Genomic DNA, 16151 nt, shown 5'->3' with positions numbered 1-16151 from the left:
AAAGTCTATATATTCTACTTTTCACACAGATCTTGCAACTACTCAAAAATGGTAACACCACCAAGAGAAGAAGAAAAAAAGTCATGCATGAAAGGGAGAGAGAGAGAGAGAGAGAGAGAGAGAGACTATGACTAAGTTAGTTTTCTACATATTGAAGGGTATTTTCTAAGTTTCAGTTTAACAGCATCTATTTCAAAACCGCTGGTAGAGAAACATCCAGAATCAGCTACAACATACGGAATATTGGTTTGATGCATGAAAAATTAAATTTTGTTGATAATAACGTTTAAGTAGTACTTAATTTAGTTTTTACTTTATGTGTTAAGTGAGTAGGGTTTGGCCAAAGAACGGAAAAGGAAGAGTTAAAGAGTAAGAGAGGGGAAGGCAGCAAGACCTGGTAGATCACCGATTGCCCATCAACTGTCACCGTTAGCCTTTTCCTGTTCACCATAAACTATGAAAGGGGGGGGGGGGAAGGAAGGGGAGACAATATCAACTAGGACAGATTTTTATATACACACACACATTCATACATGTACACACACATTTATGTATGAACTAAAATATGCATACACACACATACATAGAAAGATAGACAGATACATATATACATACATACACACACACACATGCACCCCACACTTATTAGTAGTAGGTAGGAAGGCTATGAAGATATGACCTTTCCTGAGTCTTCCTTCCCCTTATATACAGCCTTGCCATGTGTGAATGGGATGTACTTATACTTGATCATGTGCTGAAAAAAAAAAGACGAAAAAAAAAGTATGTTAACCATAAAATAACAAAAATAAGAGACATCAATACAAAGAAAACAAGCAAAAAGAAAATTTAGTAAACATGGATGAAGCACAAGGATAAAATGTTTGCTTCAATTGAGCGAGAATAAGATAAAAGTGAATGGATTGATGTTACTTAGTAGCTATGTCCAACTCATGCCAGTATGGAAAACAGATGATGAGTTAATGAAGCAAACAGCTGAATCAGTAGTGAAGCCCTTATGCTGTTGCTCAGCCTGTTAGAAATAGCAACCAAATCTTCCTCAAATCACAATGTATTGTTTGAAGAAAGGAAGGATGTATTTGACAATGCAGTTCGAGACAGAGTAAAGTAGGAGATGGCGATGACTAAATTTTTTTTAAATATTTGAGAAAAAAAATAACAAAAAAAAAGAAGGTTCTCACTGTTTCAAAACAATGTTTGAACCTTGAGAAATGACAAAGACTATTTCAGAAATAGCAAAAAACTAATTTTAATTCATCTCAATACCCTGTAAAAAAAAAAAAAAAAAACTGTTTACACATCTGGATAGAAAACCCATCACACATTCAAGGAAAAGCTACTTATCAAAACGTAAGAAAAATAAATTGTTTTTTAGTTTAACATTCAACAGCTACTCAACTCACCCACTTTATATATTCCCTCTATATCACTTCTTTTGCCACTATTGCAGTGTCTGTTCTTGTGTTTGCTGACCAAACTGCTCCGTCCACCCTTCCGCTCGTTTGCATCGATAACACACTGCACCATTCTTTCTCCTTTGTCATTATTATTTCTTGTGTGACTTTTATTTTCTTCACCCTTATGATTGCATTGTTCTGGGAATCCTTTCAGGCCCATGTTAATCAGACAACTGACTAAGCTGAAGTAATTCAAAGCATCACTAACCTCACACATCATCATCATCGTTTAACGTCCGCTTTCCATGCTAGCATGGGTTGGACGATTTGACTGAGGTCTGGTGAACCAGATGGCTGCACCAGACTCCAATCTGATCTGGCAGAGTTTCTACAGCTGGATGCCCTTCCTAACACCAACCACTTCGAGAGTGTAGTGGGTGCTTTTATGTGCCAACGGCACGAGGGCCAGTCAGGCAGTACTGGCAACGGCCACGCTCGCCCCAACAACTGGGTCAAATAAATCTATAGACACTGACCATTTCCTCAGACTGTTACACTGTTCTAATTAAAAAAAAAAAAGGAAAAAGAAAACTAACAAACAAAAACCTAATTAGCATAAAACATTTTCTTTTCTTTTTTTTGTGGGGGGGGGGGGTTACAGAAGGGAAATGGCCCTACCTAATATGAAGAAATGGTGCAGGTACAAATTATAATATGTACTGTAAACCAAATACAAACTAAGAGTATAAAAGAGATGCTGGTGGATCACGAGTAAAGAACTTTATATGCCCAGGTATGGTTAGCTCTAAGAACACCCATAGAATAAATTCTTTCAAATATCCATGAGGCTCTCTAGATGAAACTGACAGCTTTTGTTTCACAAGTAACCTAATCAATGGTAGAAGTTTTCCATAAACACAGTAACCAGATCTAGAACAGGTTAGAAATAGTTCAGGGGGCTTTTACCTCTGCAGGGCAGCAAAGTGGTTCTCTGTCTCAGGAAAAGACAGATAGCCTGATTCTTGCATACATAGTGTGATATTACATGGCAATGAAATATGGACCTCATGGTACAATGAGATAAGGGTATTGAATCTGAAGGATGTGCTGATACTGGAAAGAAACGAAGACGGCAAGCTCGACAGGGCATGAACAACAGCGCACGAATGAGGTGAGAGAAAAACTGGGTATAAGAGGAATCAGATGTGAAGATGAGAAGACTGAAGAAGTATTTAAACTAATCTCAAGAAGCTGATTCTCACAAAAGGGATGAGATAAGACTGGAGAAAATCCAAGAAAATCTGTTCATCTCATACAAGCATGGGTAAAATGGACCTACAATGACAAATCAATAAGGGGGGGGGGTTTCTTACCTTAATTTGTCTCTTCATAGTGATTGTAAACAAAATGATGAAATACATAACCAGGATAGGCCAGAAAACAGGGATGTCCAGAGCTTCAAACAATGTGCAGAATAAGCCAATGATAATTGACTTGGATGCAGAATACCTACAAAAGAAAATTTACATGGAAATACAATGTCGGCACATTTATTATGAATAAACAAATAATTACAGAGATGTACTTGCATGGTAGGTGCTTTGATCTGAGATTGAGTGTTGAAACTAAAACAATTGCAACACGGAAGACACAAGTTAAATGTTCAGAAATACAAAAGCTGTTAACATCACTTAAAAACATTTATCATTTGTAATGTGGTGTTGAAATAATTTGTCCCTTGAAATTGTGACCTGGTCGCAGTTTAATGCAAGCAGTATTTAACAATGAAAATCTAACAAATCACTTATTGTTTACTTGTTTCAGTCATTAGACTGTGGCCATGCTGGGGCACTTCCTTGAAGAATTTTTAGTCAAATGTATTGACCCCAGTACTTGTTTTTTAAAGCCTGGTATTTATTCTTTTGGCTGAACCACTAAGTTATGGGGACATAAACACAGACACAAACTATATATACATATATATACATACAAGCTTCTTTCAGTTTCCATCTACCAAATCCACTCACAGAGCTTTAGTTGGCCAGAGGTTATAGAAGACACTTGAGAAGGTGCTACAAAGTGGGACTGAACCCTAAACCATATGGTTGAAAAGCAAGCTTCTTATCACACAGCTACGACTGTTTAATTTAAGACAAATCTAATCACTGGTGCATCACATATTGACCTTTGTCCGCATGGTGGTGATCAAAACATGTTAGTCTAATGCAGATCCATTCTCTATTAAAACAATTTACTAAAGATGAATTCAGTCATGAAGCCTGTGTCATTTAGGTGAGGTGAAAGGGAAAGGTGCAACATTAACGCCTTTTTAAAAGGCATTAATGATCTGTATGAAGTGGTTACATGTAGGGGGGTCAAAACTATACCACAAACCCACAGACCAAACAAATCTATGATACTTACACATCATCGAACATAATGCAAAGCCTGTGAATCTATAAAGTACAAGCATAACCGAACTATTGAATCAACTATAGTTTACAACTGGTATTTATTTCACAAACCTTTTGAGGAATGAAACAAAATTAATCCTTACCAGATCTGAATTTAGAATACAGGAAGAGAGTAGAACTAACAAGTGAAAGACATTCAGTTCAGCAGTGTACTATCTCTTTGCTTGCTGGCACCATTTTTTATCAAACACAATAATGTTTAAAGAAGAATATTACATGAGCTATAAAAGCATTTATATAAAACAAAACAGCTGTCTAAATATCTGAGCGAGGTGGGTTATAATTATCAAAATATTTCTCAAACTGTTTAACTTAATTTTAAAAAATATTTATACTAACATTGTTTCAATCAGTTTGATTCCTGGTCACCATCAGTTGTCTTATTAATGGATATTTACATAGTACCACATTGGATTCAAAGCAGGAACCATATGAATAAGACATGACTTCTTGTTCATCTAGGGGAGAGGTAACTGAATAAGAACCAACTTGATGTGTCAACCCATCCAAACCCATGCCAGCATAGGAAGTAGACTGAAACTGAATATAACTTTCTATCTTACCAACATAGTATCTCAGAGACGATGATACCAGGTCGGTTTCCTGTTGCTTTCTTAACCCTTTTGATACCAACCCGGCTGAAAGCGGCTCTGGCTCTGAGTACAAATGTCTTGTTTAGATAAGTTTTGAATTAACATCTTCCACCAAACCTTAGTCACAATTTATGTTCCTAACACTAGCTTAATGATGACTAAGTTATTTTACTAAATTCTTTGTTATATTTAAAGTAATTGAAAGAAATACAGAGCATCTCAAAATAAATACGGTAACGAAAGGGTTAAGGAAATCAGGAAGCCAAAGGTTTCTATGAGAGTATATACATGTTGTTGCCTTTCCCAAAGGAACATGAAATGAGGTGGAACAGGAAAGCAAAAGCTGCAGTTAGGAGGCAAAAACTGAATGCAAAATCAACTAACAAAGGGCTCAACTTTTACACTGCACTGCTACTTACTCTTGAAGTAAATTAATGCATAGAAAAATAAATTGTAATATGCTACTCACCAGAATTTAAATTCTGGTAATCTGCGCATAAAAGGCCGGAATTCTTCATTAGCTTTTGTTGGTAATGATGGTCCATCTTCAGCTAAAAAAACAAAATTTTTTTTTAAATAATCAAATTTTGGCAAAATGAATGACTGAAACATTAAAAGACCTAAAGCAGTGAAAAAGATATAACACAAAAAAACCAGTAAGATAATGACATCTAAGGAATGTAACAGAAAACCAAAAACGTTTAAGGTCAGATCTGGGCCTAGCATAAAGGCAGAGTGAATTCAATAAAAGACTGTTTTCCTGGTTTGACTTTAGTTAGTAACTAATTTCTCTCTCTAAATCATTGTTAGTGTCAAAAGCAGTGAGCTGGCAGAATCATTAGCATGCTGGGCAAAATATTGGCAGTATTTTGTCCATCTTTACATGCTGAGTTCAAATTCCACCGAGGTCAACTTTGCCTTTCATCCTTTCGGGGAGGGGGGGCAATGAAGTAAGTACTAGTTATGTACTGGGGTCAATCTAATCAACTGCCCCCCCGCCCAAATTTTAGGGAAGTCTAGGGTCACTCACCTACCATATACAGATTATCTGAGCCAATGTCTGATGGTGGTGAAATCAATGCTGTTGATTCAAGCTTTCTCAGGATCTTTTTTTTTTGTGAATGTGGTCCTTCTATTTAATATTCAAGTACTCAAGAAGACCCGCCCACCACAACAGAATGAGATCCTACAGTAGAAAGGATATTACTGTTAATGTCACTCAAAAGCCACAGTCAGCTTGGTTCACACAAACTTAGAACACAGAGGCAGCCAACTGAATAAACGAGATATAGTCAAGAGGTGATGCCCTTATGAAATACCATATTTTCAATTTATTCTAGGATTATGCTGCAAGTTCTTCTATAGAGTGGCAGGCCATTAACAGACAGTGCAGTCAATGAGTTGAGTCATGTTGCATCTACAGGGTGTCCACAAAGTCTGGGTACATGGGGTAAATAAAATCATAACATATAGAATTAAATATAAGAAATAATAATTTCTTAAAGTATGTGTTAATCCCCATGTACCCAGACTTTGTGGACACCCTGTACTTTGCAATTGAAAGAAAAAGACATATATCTTAAATATTGAGTTCTTTCTCGGTTGTTACCATGTCCACTGACATGATACCAGCCAATAACGCAGAGTAGCAACAACAAAGAATGCTATATGGCAACTTTGGTAGCATAAATATAATGTTGCACAACAGGATTCTACTAATTTGAAGGTAAAAGAAGAGTATTATGAGGTGTACTAAATAACTTATGTTTGAGTAATAAGTATAGGCATGTTGTGTTTAGGCTTAGCGATGGCTGTGTGGTAAGAAGTTTACTGTCCAAACCATGTGGTTGGGAAGTAAACCAGGTTCAGTTCCATTGCATGGCAACTTGGGTAAGTGTCCAGGCCAACCAAAGCCTAGTGAGTAGATCTTGTAAGTGGAAACTAAGTTAAGGCGGCAAGCCGGCAGAAACGTTAGCATAAGGTGGCGAGTTGGCAGAAACGTTAGCACGCCGGGCAAAATGCTTAGCGGTATTTCGTCTGCCATTACGTTCTGAGTTCAAATTCCGCCGAGGTCGACTTTGCCTTTCATCCTTTCGGGGTCGATAAATTAAGTACCAGTTACGCACTGAGATCGATATAATCGACTTAGTCCGTCTGTCTGTCCCCTCTGTGGTTAGCCCCTTGTGGGTAGTAAAGAAATAGGTATTTCGTCTGTCTACATTCTAAGTTCAAATTCCGCCGAGGTCAACTCTGCCTTGCATCGTTTCAGGCTCGATAAATTAAGTACCAGTTACGCACTGTAACTGGTAATCAACTTATTCCATTTGTCTGTCCTTGTTTGTCCCCTCTATGTTTAGCCCTTTGTGGGCAATAAAGAAATAGGAAACTAAGAGATGCCAATCACACACACACACAAAGTATATTAAATACAATAAATACAAAAAATGTACATATGTGTACATAGAAAAAGGTTTCACTTATACAGAGTAACATCTCAAACATATGACCTCTTCTCTGAAGACGGAGGTAAGTCTCATCCAACGAAGGAATCAATCTACAAATATTATCATGGGCCACCGAGCCCACATAGCATAACTGGTACTTTAATACTGTTGACCTCAGAAGGATGAAACACTTCAGTAGCCGCCAAAATGATTCAACATCAGAGTGCCATCTGCTGCTTGTTCATCTCAGAGTTTCTTCATAGTCTTTTTGAGCTGATCTTTGTAACATCAGAGAGGGTTTCAGCATGGTCTTTTGCAGGGAAGACTACTGTCACTCACCTACCATATACAGATTATCTGAGCCAATGTCTGATGGTGGTGAAATCAATGCTGTTGGTTCAAGCTTTCTCAGGATCTGCTATTTTGGTGAATGTGGTCCTCCCATTTAATATTCAAGAACTCAAGACCTGTCCACCACAACAGAATTGAGATCCTAAAACCAAAGTGCCATGTAAAAAGCACTGGTGCTGATGCCACATGAAAAGCACCCAAAACATTGACTCTGTAAAGTGGCTGGTGTTAGGAAGGGCATCCAGCTGTAGAAACCAAGCTAAAACAGACTATGGAATGTAGTGTGGCCCCATGGCCTTGCCAGTTCCTATCAAGCTGTCCAACCCATGCCAGCATGGAAAGCAGACATTAAATGATGATGATGATGAAGATGAAAGCTTCTGTTGGTGAGAGCACTTGAGTTTCTTGATATCTTCATGATACAGTGTTTTGCATCTGTAGAGTAAGGTCAAAACAATGACAACTTGATATGCTATGTCTGAATTGGTGTTTAACTCTTTCGTTACTATATTTCTGACCAAATTACACCCCTTATGTGTTTCAATTAATTTCTAACGTAATCATAAATTTAGTCTGGTTTCATTAAACAACTATAACTTTTTTATTTATTGATATATTAATCTGATTTTTGGAAGATAATTTAATGAAATATTCTCAACCAATTCTATACTATAATTTTTGTCACAAAGTGACTCTAATTGCAGGTAAGATACAGGTAAATTCAACAAAATATAAAATTATTAAAATTTTGTTCAAACATCGCTATAGAAAATGGGTTATTAGCTAATATTCAATTGGGTATACAACAAAATTTTATGATAGAATTTGTTATTCTGGGTAACTTTCTGATACCCATAATAATATTTATGGCAAAATAGTCTTAATTTCATTTAAGGTTGTGGGAAACCACAAACTATCGTTTCTTTCGCTTTGTTTACGTTTAGCGTAACAGTTCGTTTCCGCCGTAATGATTTCAAATAGGCTCATTCGAAAAAGTAAAAAGAAATAGTCTAAGGCTTTACTCTCCTGGGAAAGTCTGTGGCTTGGTCCAGTTTCTTCAGAAAAATCACTGAAAGAAACAGTTTTTAAATTTTCACTCCATTCAGGTGCCAATTCATTTTCTTTATCGCTGTCGGAGCTCTCGGATTCACAGTTTTCACTTTCGGAAAATGAAACATCAGATTCATTATCAAATACCACATGCTTTTTTTTTCAGTCATAGAGTTAGATTTATGAAGGTCTTCAGTAGAAAATCCTTCGAATTCTGACTCGCTGCTTGATATAATGAAATTCGTATCCATTTTTTGTCAGAATTACAAATTTTGAAAACACAATAGGAACAAATTTCGGAAAAAAATCTCCCAAAATTCCCGGAATTAAAATTACACTTCGATTATTGTACAAAACTGTAGTTGAACTGTTTACGAAGTATAATACGTGTTTTCACGAATGTACTAAAGAGATTTGCTCTGATATTCTCATTTAAATATGAATAGGTAAATTGGGGCAGCTTTGGGCGGTTTGGTCACATTAACCAAAATTTTTTTCGGGCGGCTTTGGTAACGAAAGGGTTAAAGTTTAGTTTCTGAAGACCATGTTAGACAATTCTTCCAAAAGCAACATGGCAAGCACAAATCCTGTTTTTCACATCTGACTCAGAGTTGCATTGCACTGAGAAGAAAAGAAACAAAAATACCCAGAAATGAGGAATAGCCACCACTTTCAACTTATCCTGAAAATAGCAGTCAAATCCCCCTGAAATCATAACCTACCGTCTTTAAAAGGAAGAACATAAAGGATCACTGTTTATGGGAAGGGATGGAAAAAAGATGTGATAGTCATGATTGGAAATGTCTTTGATTGTGGGAGTGCTTAATCAGGGCTGGCCTGGGGCTAAACAATAACAGTTACTTACCTGTGTCATCTATGGCAGGGTCTATTTTGGGTGTAAGGAATGCAATGAACAAATTCAGAAGATAAATTCCTAATGCATATGTCACAATGTACCAGCCCTAGAAATTAATAAATACCAAAATGAAATTATAAACAAGAAAAAAAAAAAAAAAAAAAAAAACCAGATATTCAGAGACATACATACAACGAAATTGGCCAAAAATAAGCCATTTCATTAATGTTTATACAACAACTTAGCACAATAGTCCACCAACAGTGAAATGTTATGATATGCAGAAGGGAAGGAAGGAAGAGGAAGAAAGAGAGAGAGGATGTAAGAGAAAAAGAAAGGAAGGAAGGTGTACACTGAATTCACAAATACAAACAATCTTAAAAATAATTTTGGTTGACTTCTCATACCTGCTGGAAAACCACTCAGTATTGAAGCAAAATATAAATACATTATCATTTTTGAAGATGCACAGAGTGAGCTTTTGAGACATGCAACTGTTTTGAACATTTGTGTGTGTGTGTGTGTGTGTGTGTATGTATGTATGCATATGGTAGATGGAATATACAAGAATATATTATTAACCATGACAATTGTTTTGACACATCTAGCATCAATTCCTAACGGGTGGGACACACAACAACTGGCAGTGTAGATGTATCTCATTGGGTGATAAATAGACACATATATACACATAAAAATTTTCTTTCGTAACGAGATAAAAAACCAAGGCTGTGTAGATTTTAGAATATTTATAGATAGGTCTTACAGTAGTTACCAGGATATTTATTATACCCCTTCATATAATAAATATCCTGGAAACAACCCTGAAACCTATCTATAATGTTCTAAAATCTACACAGCCTTGGTTTTTTATCTCATTACGAAATAAAATTTTTATATACACACGCTGACATATGACCAACATTGAACCCCTTATTCGCATAATCACCATTACCTCTAATAACCCATATATATATTTAATATCTCTTGTACAGATTATCTGCACACTGCTTGTATGACAGTGACATTTCTTTATAACCATAGTGTAACATCAACACAAGCAGACAAACACTTACATGCATATACACACATATATTACAACATTTTCCTCTAGTTTCCACCCCACCAAGACCTAGGGCTAAAGTGGAAAACACTCACCCAAAGTTCCGGCAGTAGGACTGAATATGATATAGCAGGATTGAGGCTCTGTCAAACCTTACCCCACAACTTGTTTTCTGACACTTAACCCTCCAACAATCTTCTACGTCACTACACTGAATATTCAATGCATCTAACTCATTCCCTGTCTCTAATCATGTCACACTATTTTCACTTAGTGCACTTACCTACACATCCACCTTTTCTGTCCATATATCCTAATCTGTCTCACATTCACACTGTTCCTGGACCTCACATCTCTCTCTCACTTTCCAGGTGGGCAAACTATGTATTCACCACTTCAGTAAGATCCCTGCTCCTCTTTCTCTATCATAGTTTCTTATTCCTCTAGTCTATACTCTGCTCAGTTGAGGGGTTTTATCCTGCAGATACCTGGCAACCTCACTCTGGCACTGGTGCCACTTAAAAAGCACCCAGTACACTATTAAGTGGTTGGTGTTGGGAAGGGTACCCAGGTCTAGAAATCAACTGTGACACATTCTCCGACGTTAGCACTTGTGTCTGGTTACCATGCAATATTTCACTTTGTACACAAATGTGCAAGTTTCTCTTTATTTACAGACAGACAGAAGTTCAGAAGGAGTAACACCCTGGACTTTTCCCCCACCCTCATCCAATGCAGGCTATTAAAGTTTTACAACATCAACCTCTGCTGCTGGTTAGGTCACCTATGTAACAGAAGCTGTCAACATCTTAACAGATGATGTTCTAGCTCACTATTGTCAAGATAGCATGTCAATCTTGCAGTAACTAAGAGAATTAGAACAACAAAAAGATATATGTGTATCATACACCTCTCTCCTACTCCTTCTAATTCTTCTGTTATTGCTCTTCTCTACAGTTCACCTGAGTCATGAAACTCTAAGTGAATGAGCAGATTAATAAAATGATGAGGGCTCTCTAATTGCACTGGGTACAAAGTGACTCCACTGTATTGTTGCCACTATACATAAGAGAATCATCCGAACGTGGCCGTTGCCAGCGCCACCCCGACTGGCTTCTGTGCCAGTGGCACGTAAAAAGCACCAACTGATCGTGGACATTGCCAGCCTCGCCTGGCACATAAAAAGCACCCACTACACTCACGGAGTGGTTGGCGTTAGGAAGGTCATCCAGCCGTAGAAACGCTGCCAGATCAGACTGGGCCTGGTGCAGCCTTCTGGCTTCCCAGACCCCAGTTGAATTGTCCAACCCATGCTAGCATGGAAAGAGGACGCTAAACGATGATGATGATACATTCAAATGGGAGACTGTACACACACAAGTGAACAATATGGTTTAGGGGACCCCTTAGTCTCATCAAAGAAATAGTGCTGGTGCCTTGGTAAAATGCACCACATACACTCTCTAAAGTGGTTGTTGTTAGAAAAAGCATCTAACCTCAGAAAGCAAGCCAAATGCAATATATAAGTGAAATGTGGCCTTATGTCTCAGCTACAATGAGCAGTAACTTCGAATAATAAATCAGACCACGATCCCACCAACTCATGCTAGCACAGAAAGCGGTCATAAAACAATCACCTTTTTTCTTTGAACATGTTGGTAATAGTGCGAGAGTGTAAGAAAGTGCATGGGTCTGCCTACCTCCATTTGGGAAAGGCAAGGCCTTGAACTTACGTCAACTGTTTGTTTACCTCCAACTGCATGTCTTTGATGGTGATGTTGATAATTTGTACAGCAGGAATATATGCTGAGCACTTTTAACAATTTTTGCTAGCACTGACAAGGCGAATGAACAAGATTTATATAAGGTTTCAACCAGCAATTCTGTAATTCTGGGTTAACTGCTGAAACCATTATATGTTTTATAAAGCATAACATATATACGTTTTCTGTATTTTATATGTATATATAGATATATATATTATTTAATTTCTTATTACTGATTTGTACTTAACCTATGTTTTATTCTGAAGCATATGTATACCAAGTTCTAATACCAGGTTATTAGTATCACTAAGCAAAATGATGAGGATAATCACTGGACGTCATTGTATTGTATCAAGGGTATCATCCACTCCTCCTAAATTGAAGACCAGGTACTGCAACAGCCTAGGTTTCAAAGGCCAACAGCTCAATGCCTTGCCTTAAAAATTAAGAAATATACATAATGCGGGCATAGATGTCTTCAAAAAGGAACTAAATATCCTCCTCTCCACAATACTGAACGAACCAATGGCATGGCACGAGGTACAGATGACAGCAGTGGAATCAAACTCCCTCGTACACCAAATGGGCCAACAGCTGGGACAAAGACACATACAGGAGTGGTGATGTGAAACCACCCCCAGCCAGAGGAAATCAGCAAAACCACGGTGATGCTCCAGCATGACTGCAGCTGCATGGCTGAAACAAAAGAATATGTATACACACACACACACACAAGTTTATATATTTGGTTTGCAAGATTCTTGATGTGAACATGTGTTAAAACAGATAGTTATACTTGGAGATGATTTTTTTTCTTTTGTCAATTACATATGTACACTATTTATTCGATCTTCGCTTTAGTTTTTATTTGTATTATTTTTAGTTTATATGTCTGTCAAAATTCTTTTGTCACACATTCTATGACCTCCTCGGTGACTCTGACAAAAGAACTTTGACAGACGAATAAGCTAAAAATATGAATGAAAACTGAAGTGAAAATTGAATAGTGCATGCTTAATTGGTACAAAAAAAAAAATGAACCCCAAGCACACACATATACATATATATATGTGTGTGTGTGTGATCATTATTGACATTTAATGTCCATTTTCCAAGCTGACATGGGTAGAAATCACACACGCGAGTGTGTGTGTATACAAACACGCAAATGAATGAGAGAGAGAGAGAGAAGAAAGAAAAAGAAAGAAATTTACCTGTAATAGATAAACCCGAATACAGTAGGAGAGAGCTAGAAGTAACGCTACACCCCATCGAACTGTGACATGTGGAGTTGCTCGATCTAGCAAACTTTGGTGAATCTGAAATAAATATAAATCAGATATATATATATATATGACACATAAATTTATGCAGTATATATGTGGTTTTCCATACACAAAGAGGAGAAAATGTGCTCAATACATAAAATATGACAGATTTTATTCATTCACTGTCACAATCAAGCAAGAAAGAGTAACGACAGAGCGAACCGTCAACTTTGAATGAATGAATAATTACTTACACACACACAAAAACAGACATGACAATGAACTTCGTTATTTGATAACAAAACTATTTTATTTCATCTAAAACAATTGTAGCTAAAAAAAAAATTAAAACGCACTGAATCATATAAACAAATAATGAGAGGATATTACAGATATTGATCAATAAAATTACTCTAAATTATGGCAAAAGATAAAAATGGATGCATTTCAGCTAGAGAAAATGGAAGGAAGATAATATACACTAAAAGACAAATTAAACATGAAGAATATAGGCGTAGGAGTGACTGTGTGGTAAGTAGCTTGCTTACCAACCACATGGTTCTGGGTTCAGTCCCACTGCGTGGCACCTTGGGCAAGTGTCTTCTACTATAGCCTCGGGTGGACCAAAGCCTTGTGAGTGGATTTGGTAGACAGAAACTGAAAGAAGCCCGTCGTATATATGTGTGTGTGTATATATATATATATATATATATATATATATATAATATATATATATATATATATATATATATATGTGTGTGTATATATGTGTATATGTTTGTCCCCACCAACATCACTTGACAACGGATGCTGGTATGCTTAGCGGTTCGGCAAAATAGACCGATAAAATAAGTACTAGGCTTACAAAGAATAAGTCCTGGGGTCGATTTGCTCGACCAAAGACGGTGCTCCAGCATGGCCACAGTCACATGACTGAAACAAGTAAAAGAGTGCCAGAGTAATATAGAGGAATCTCAATGCAGACCAGAGAAGAAACCCCAGCAGCAAATCAACTAAACAGATCATTTAACCATATATTTTCCATTTATCAGAAAACTCTTACATCAAGGATGGTCTTTTTCATGGTGTGATTCAGAACAAAGTGCTCAGGTATCCAACTCCTTCAACTGAGATTTCAAGAACTATATATTTAATGAGTGAAATGTTCTAAATGTCAAAAGTCTTTCAAACAGATTTACCATTCTTATAGCCCACATTAATAATCTGAACCAATCATTCAGACAACTTACACATAATTCTGACCCCTGTTTGAAATAATAACAAAAGATTTTTTTTATACATTACAAGGCCCATCTATGTTCTCGATATTTGTAATTTGCATATTCACTTAATCCGATAGACATACAAATATAATTTTCCAAGCAATTAACATGGGGTTCAGCTTCAATTTGTGTCCCCTTGGGCAAGTTTCTTCTACAATGGACCTGAAATGGTCAAAGCCTCGAATGGATTTGGTAGACAGAAACTGAAAATGCACAAAGGCGGTGAGCTGGCAAAATCGTTAGCATGCCGGGCGAAATGCTTAGCGGTATTTCATCTGCTGTTACGTTCTAAGTTCAAATTTTGCTGAGGTCAACTTTCCCTTTCATCCTTTCAGGGTCAATTAAATAAGAGCCAGTTTCGCCCTGGGGTCGATGTAATCGAGTTAATCTGTTTTTCTGTCCTTGTTTGTCCCTTCTGTGTGCAGCCCCTTGTGGGCAATAAGAAATGTTAGCACTCCGGGCGAAATGCTTAGCAGTATTTCGTTTGTCTTTACGTTCTGAGTTCAAATTCCGCCGACCCTTTCATCCTTTCAGTGTCGATTAAGTAAGTACCAGTTACGCTCTGGGGTCGATATAATCAACTTAATCCGTTTGCCTGTCCTTGTTTGTCCCCTCTATGTTTAGCCCCCTGTGGGCAATAGAGAAATAAGAAACTGAAAACGCCCATTGTTTATGTGTGTGTGTCTCCTTGTTTTCACATCACTTGATAGTTGCAAGTGAAGATCGGTTCCTTCAAAATTTGTTTTCTACTAGAAATAACTGCAAAATCTACCTTTGTGGCATACTATAATCTTAAGAAAATGAAGGATGCAATAAATAACACAATCCTAGATATAGCGTCTTTAAAAAGATGCATGGTCACAGCTAGAATACTAAGAGATACTTAGCTAGCATTCCTTTTTAGCCCCCTCTTAGAGAGGACTTAGAAGTTAAACAACTCTAGATAACACCTCTTTTTCTTGTGCATGTCAGTGTGTAGAAAAGGGGGAAGGGTCCTATTCTTTTTGTTTTGTTTTATAATTTCTTTTATTCATAACATATTTTATGTAAAATGAATCTTTCTACTATGACTTTTTTTCCAGTTTTTCAAATATGACAACAGTTTCACAAATATGCACTAAACTGATTTCTGATTTAAAAAAAAAAAAAAAAAATGGTCAGTTAGCATAATCGTTGGAGCATTGAAAGAAATACCATGAACAATTTGTTTCAGGTCTTTAAATTCTGAGTTCAAATCCCACCAAGGCTAATTATAGCTCACATTCTCCACCCACCTGGCTCCGTAAAATAAAGTAGTAGTCAAATAAATGGATTTGATGGGATCAACTAACACTACTCCTTACAAAAATTACTGGTCTGGCATCTAAATTATAAAGTAAGCATAAAGCCACAATTTTAGTGGGAAGAGATTAGTCAGTTAAACCAACCCTAGGACTTTTATGGCACTTATTTTTTGGTGTCCCCAGAAGGATGAAAGGCAGGCATTGACCAATGTAATATTTCATCATCATCATCATCGTTTAACATCCGTTTTCCATGCTAGCATGGGTTGGACGGTTTGACCGGGGTCTGGGAAGCCAGGAGGCTG

The 16151-nt window shown here is 37.0% G+C and overlaps 1 protein-coding gene across 1 annotated transcript in view; it reads right to left on the bottom strand.

Annotated features, from left to right (window-relative positions):
- The window catches only part of LOC115216794 (protein RER1), an 84448-nt gene that overhangs the window by 21948 nt on the left and 46349 nt on the right, over positions 1–16151 (bottom strand). Inside the window, exons 3-7 of the mRNA XM_036506858.1 lie at positions 13227–13331; positions 9193–9289; positions 4952–5033; positions 2789–2924; positions 680–754 (exon numbers count right to left, since the gene is read on the bottom strand). Of these exons, the coding sequence (XP_036362751.1) occupies positions 680–754; positions 2789–2924; positions 4952–5033; positions 9193–9289; positions 13227–13331 (495 nt within the window). The remainder of the gene's footprint in view (positions 1–679; positions 755–2788; positions 2925–4951; positions 5034–9192; positions 9290–13226; positions 13332–16151) is intronic.

The sequence above is a fragment of the Octopus sinensis genome, linkage group LG10 (assembly GCF_006345805.1).
Source record: "Octopus sinensis linkage group LG10, ASM634580v1, whole genome shotgun sequence".
Taxonomy (NCBI): Eukaryota; Metazoa; Mollusca; class Cephalopoda; order Octopoda; family Octopodidae; genus Octopus; species Octopus sinensis.
The sequence above is the reverse complement of the archived record's forward strand: the minus strand, read 5'-3'. Positions and strand labels throughout refer to the sequence as shown.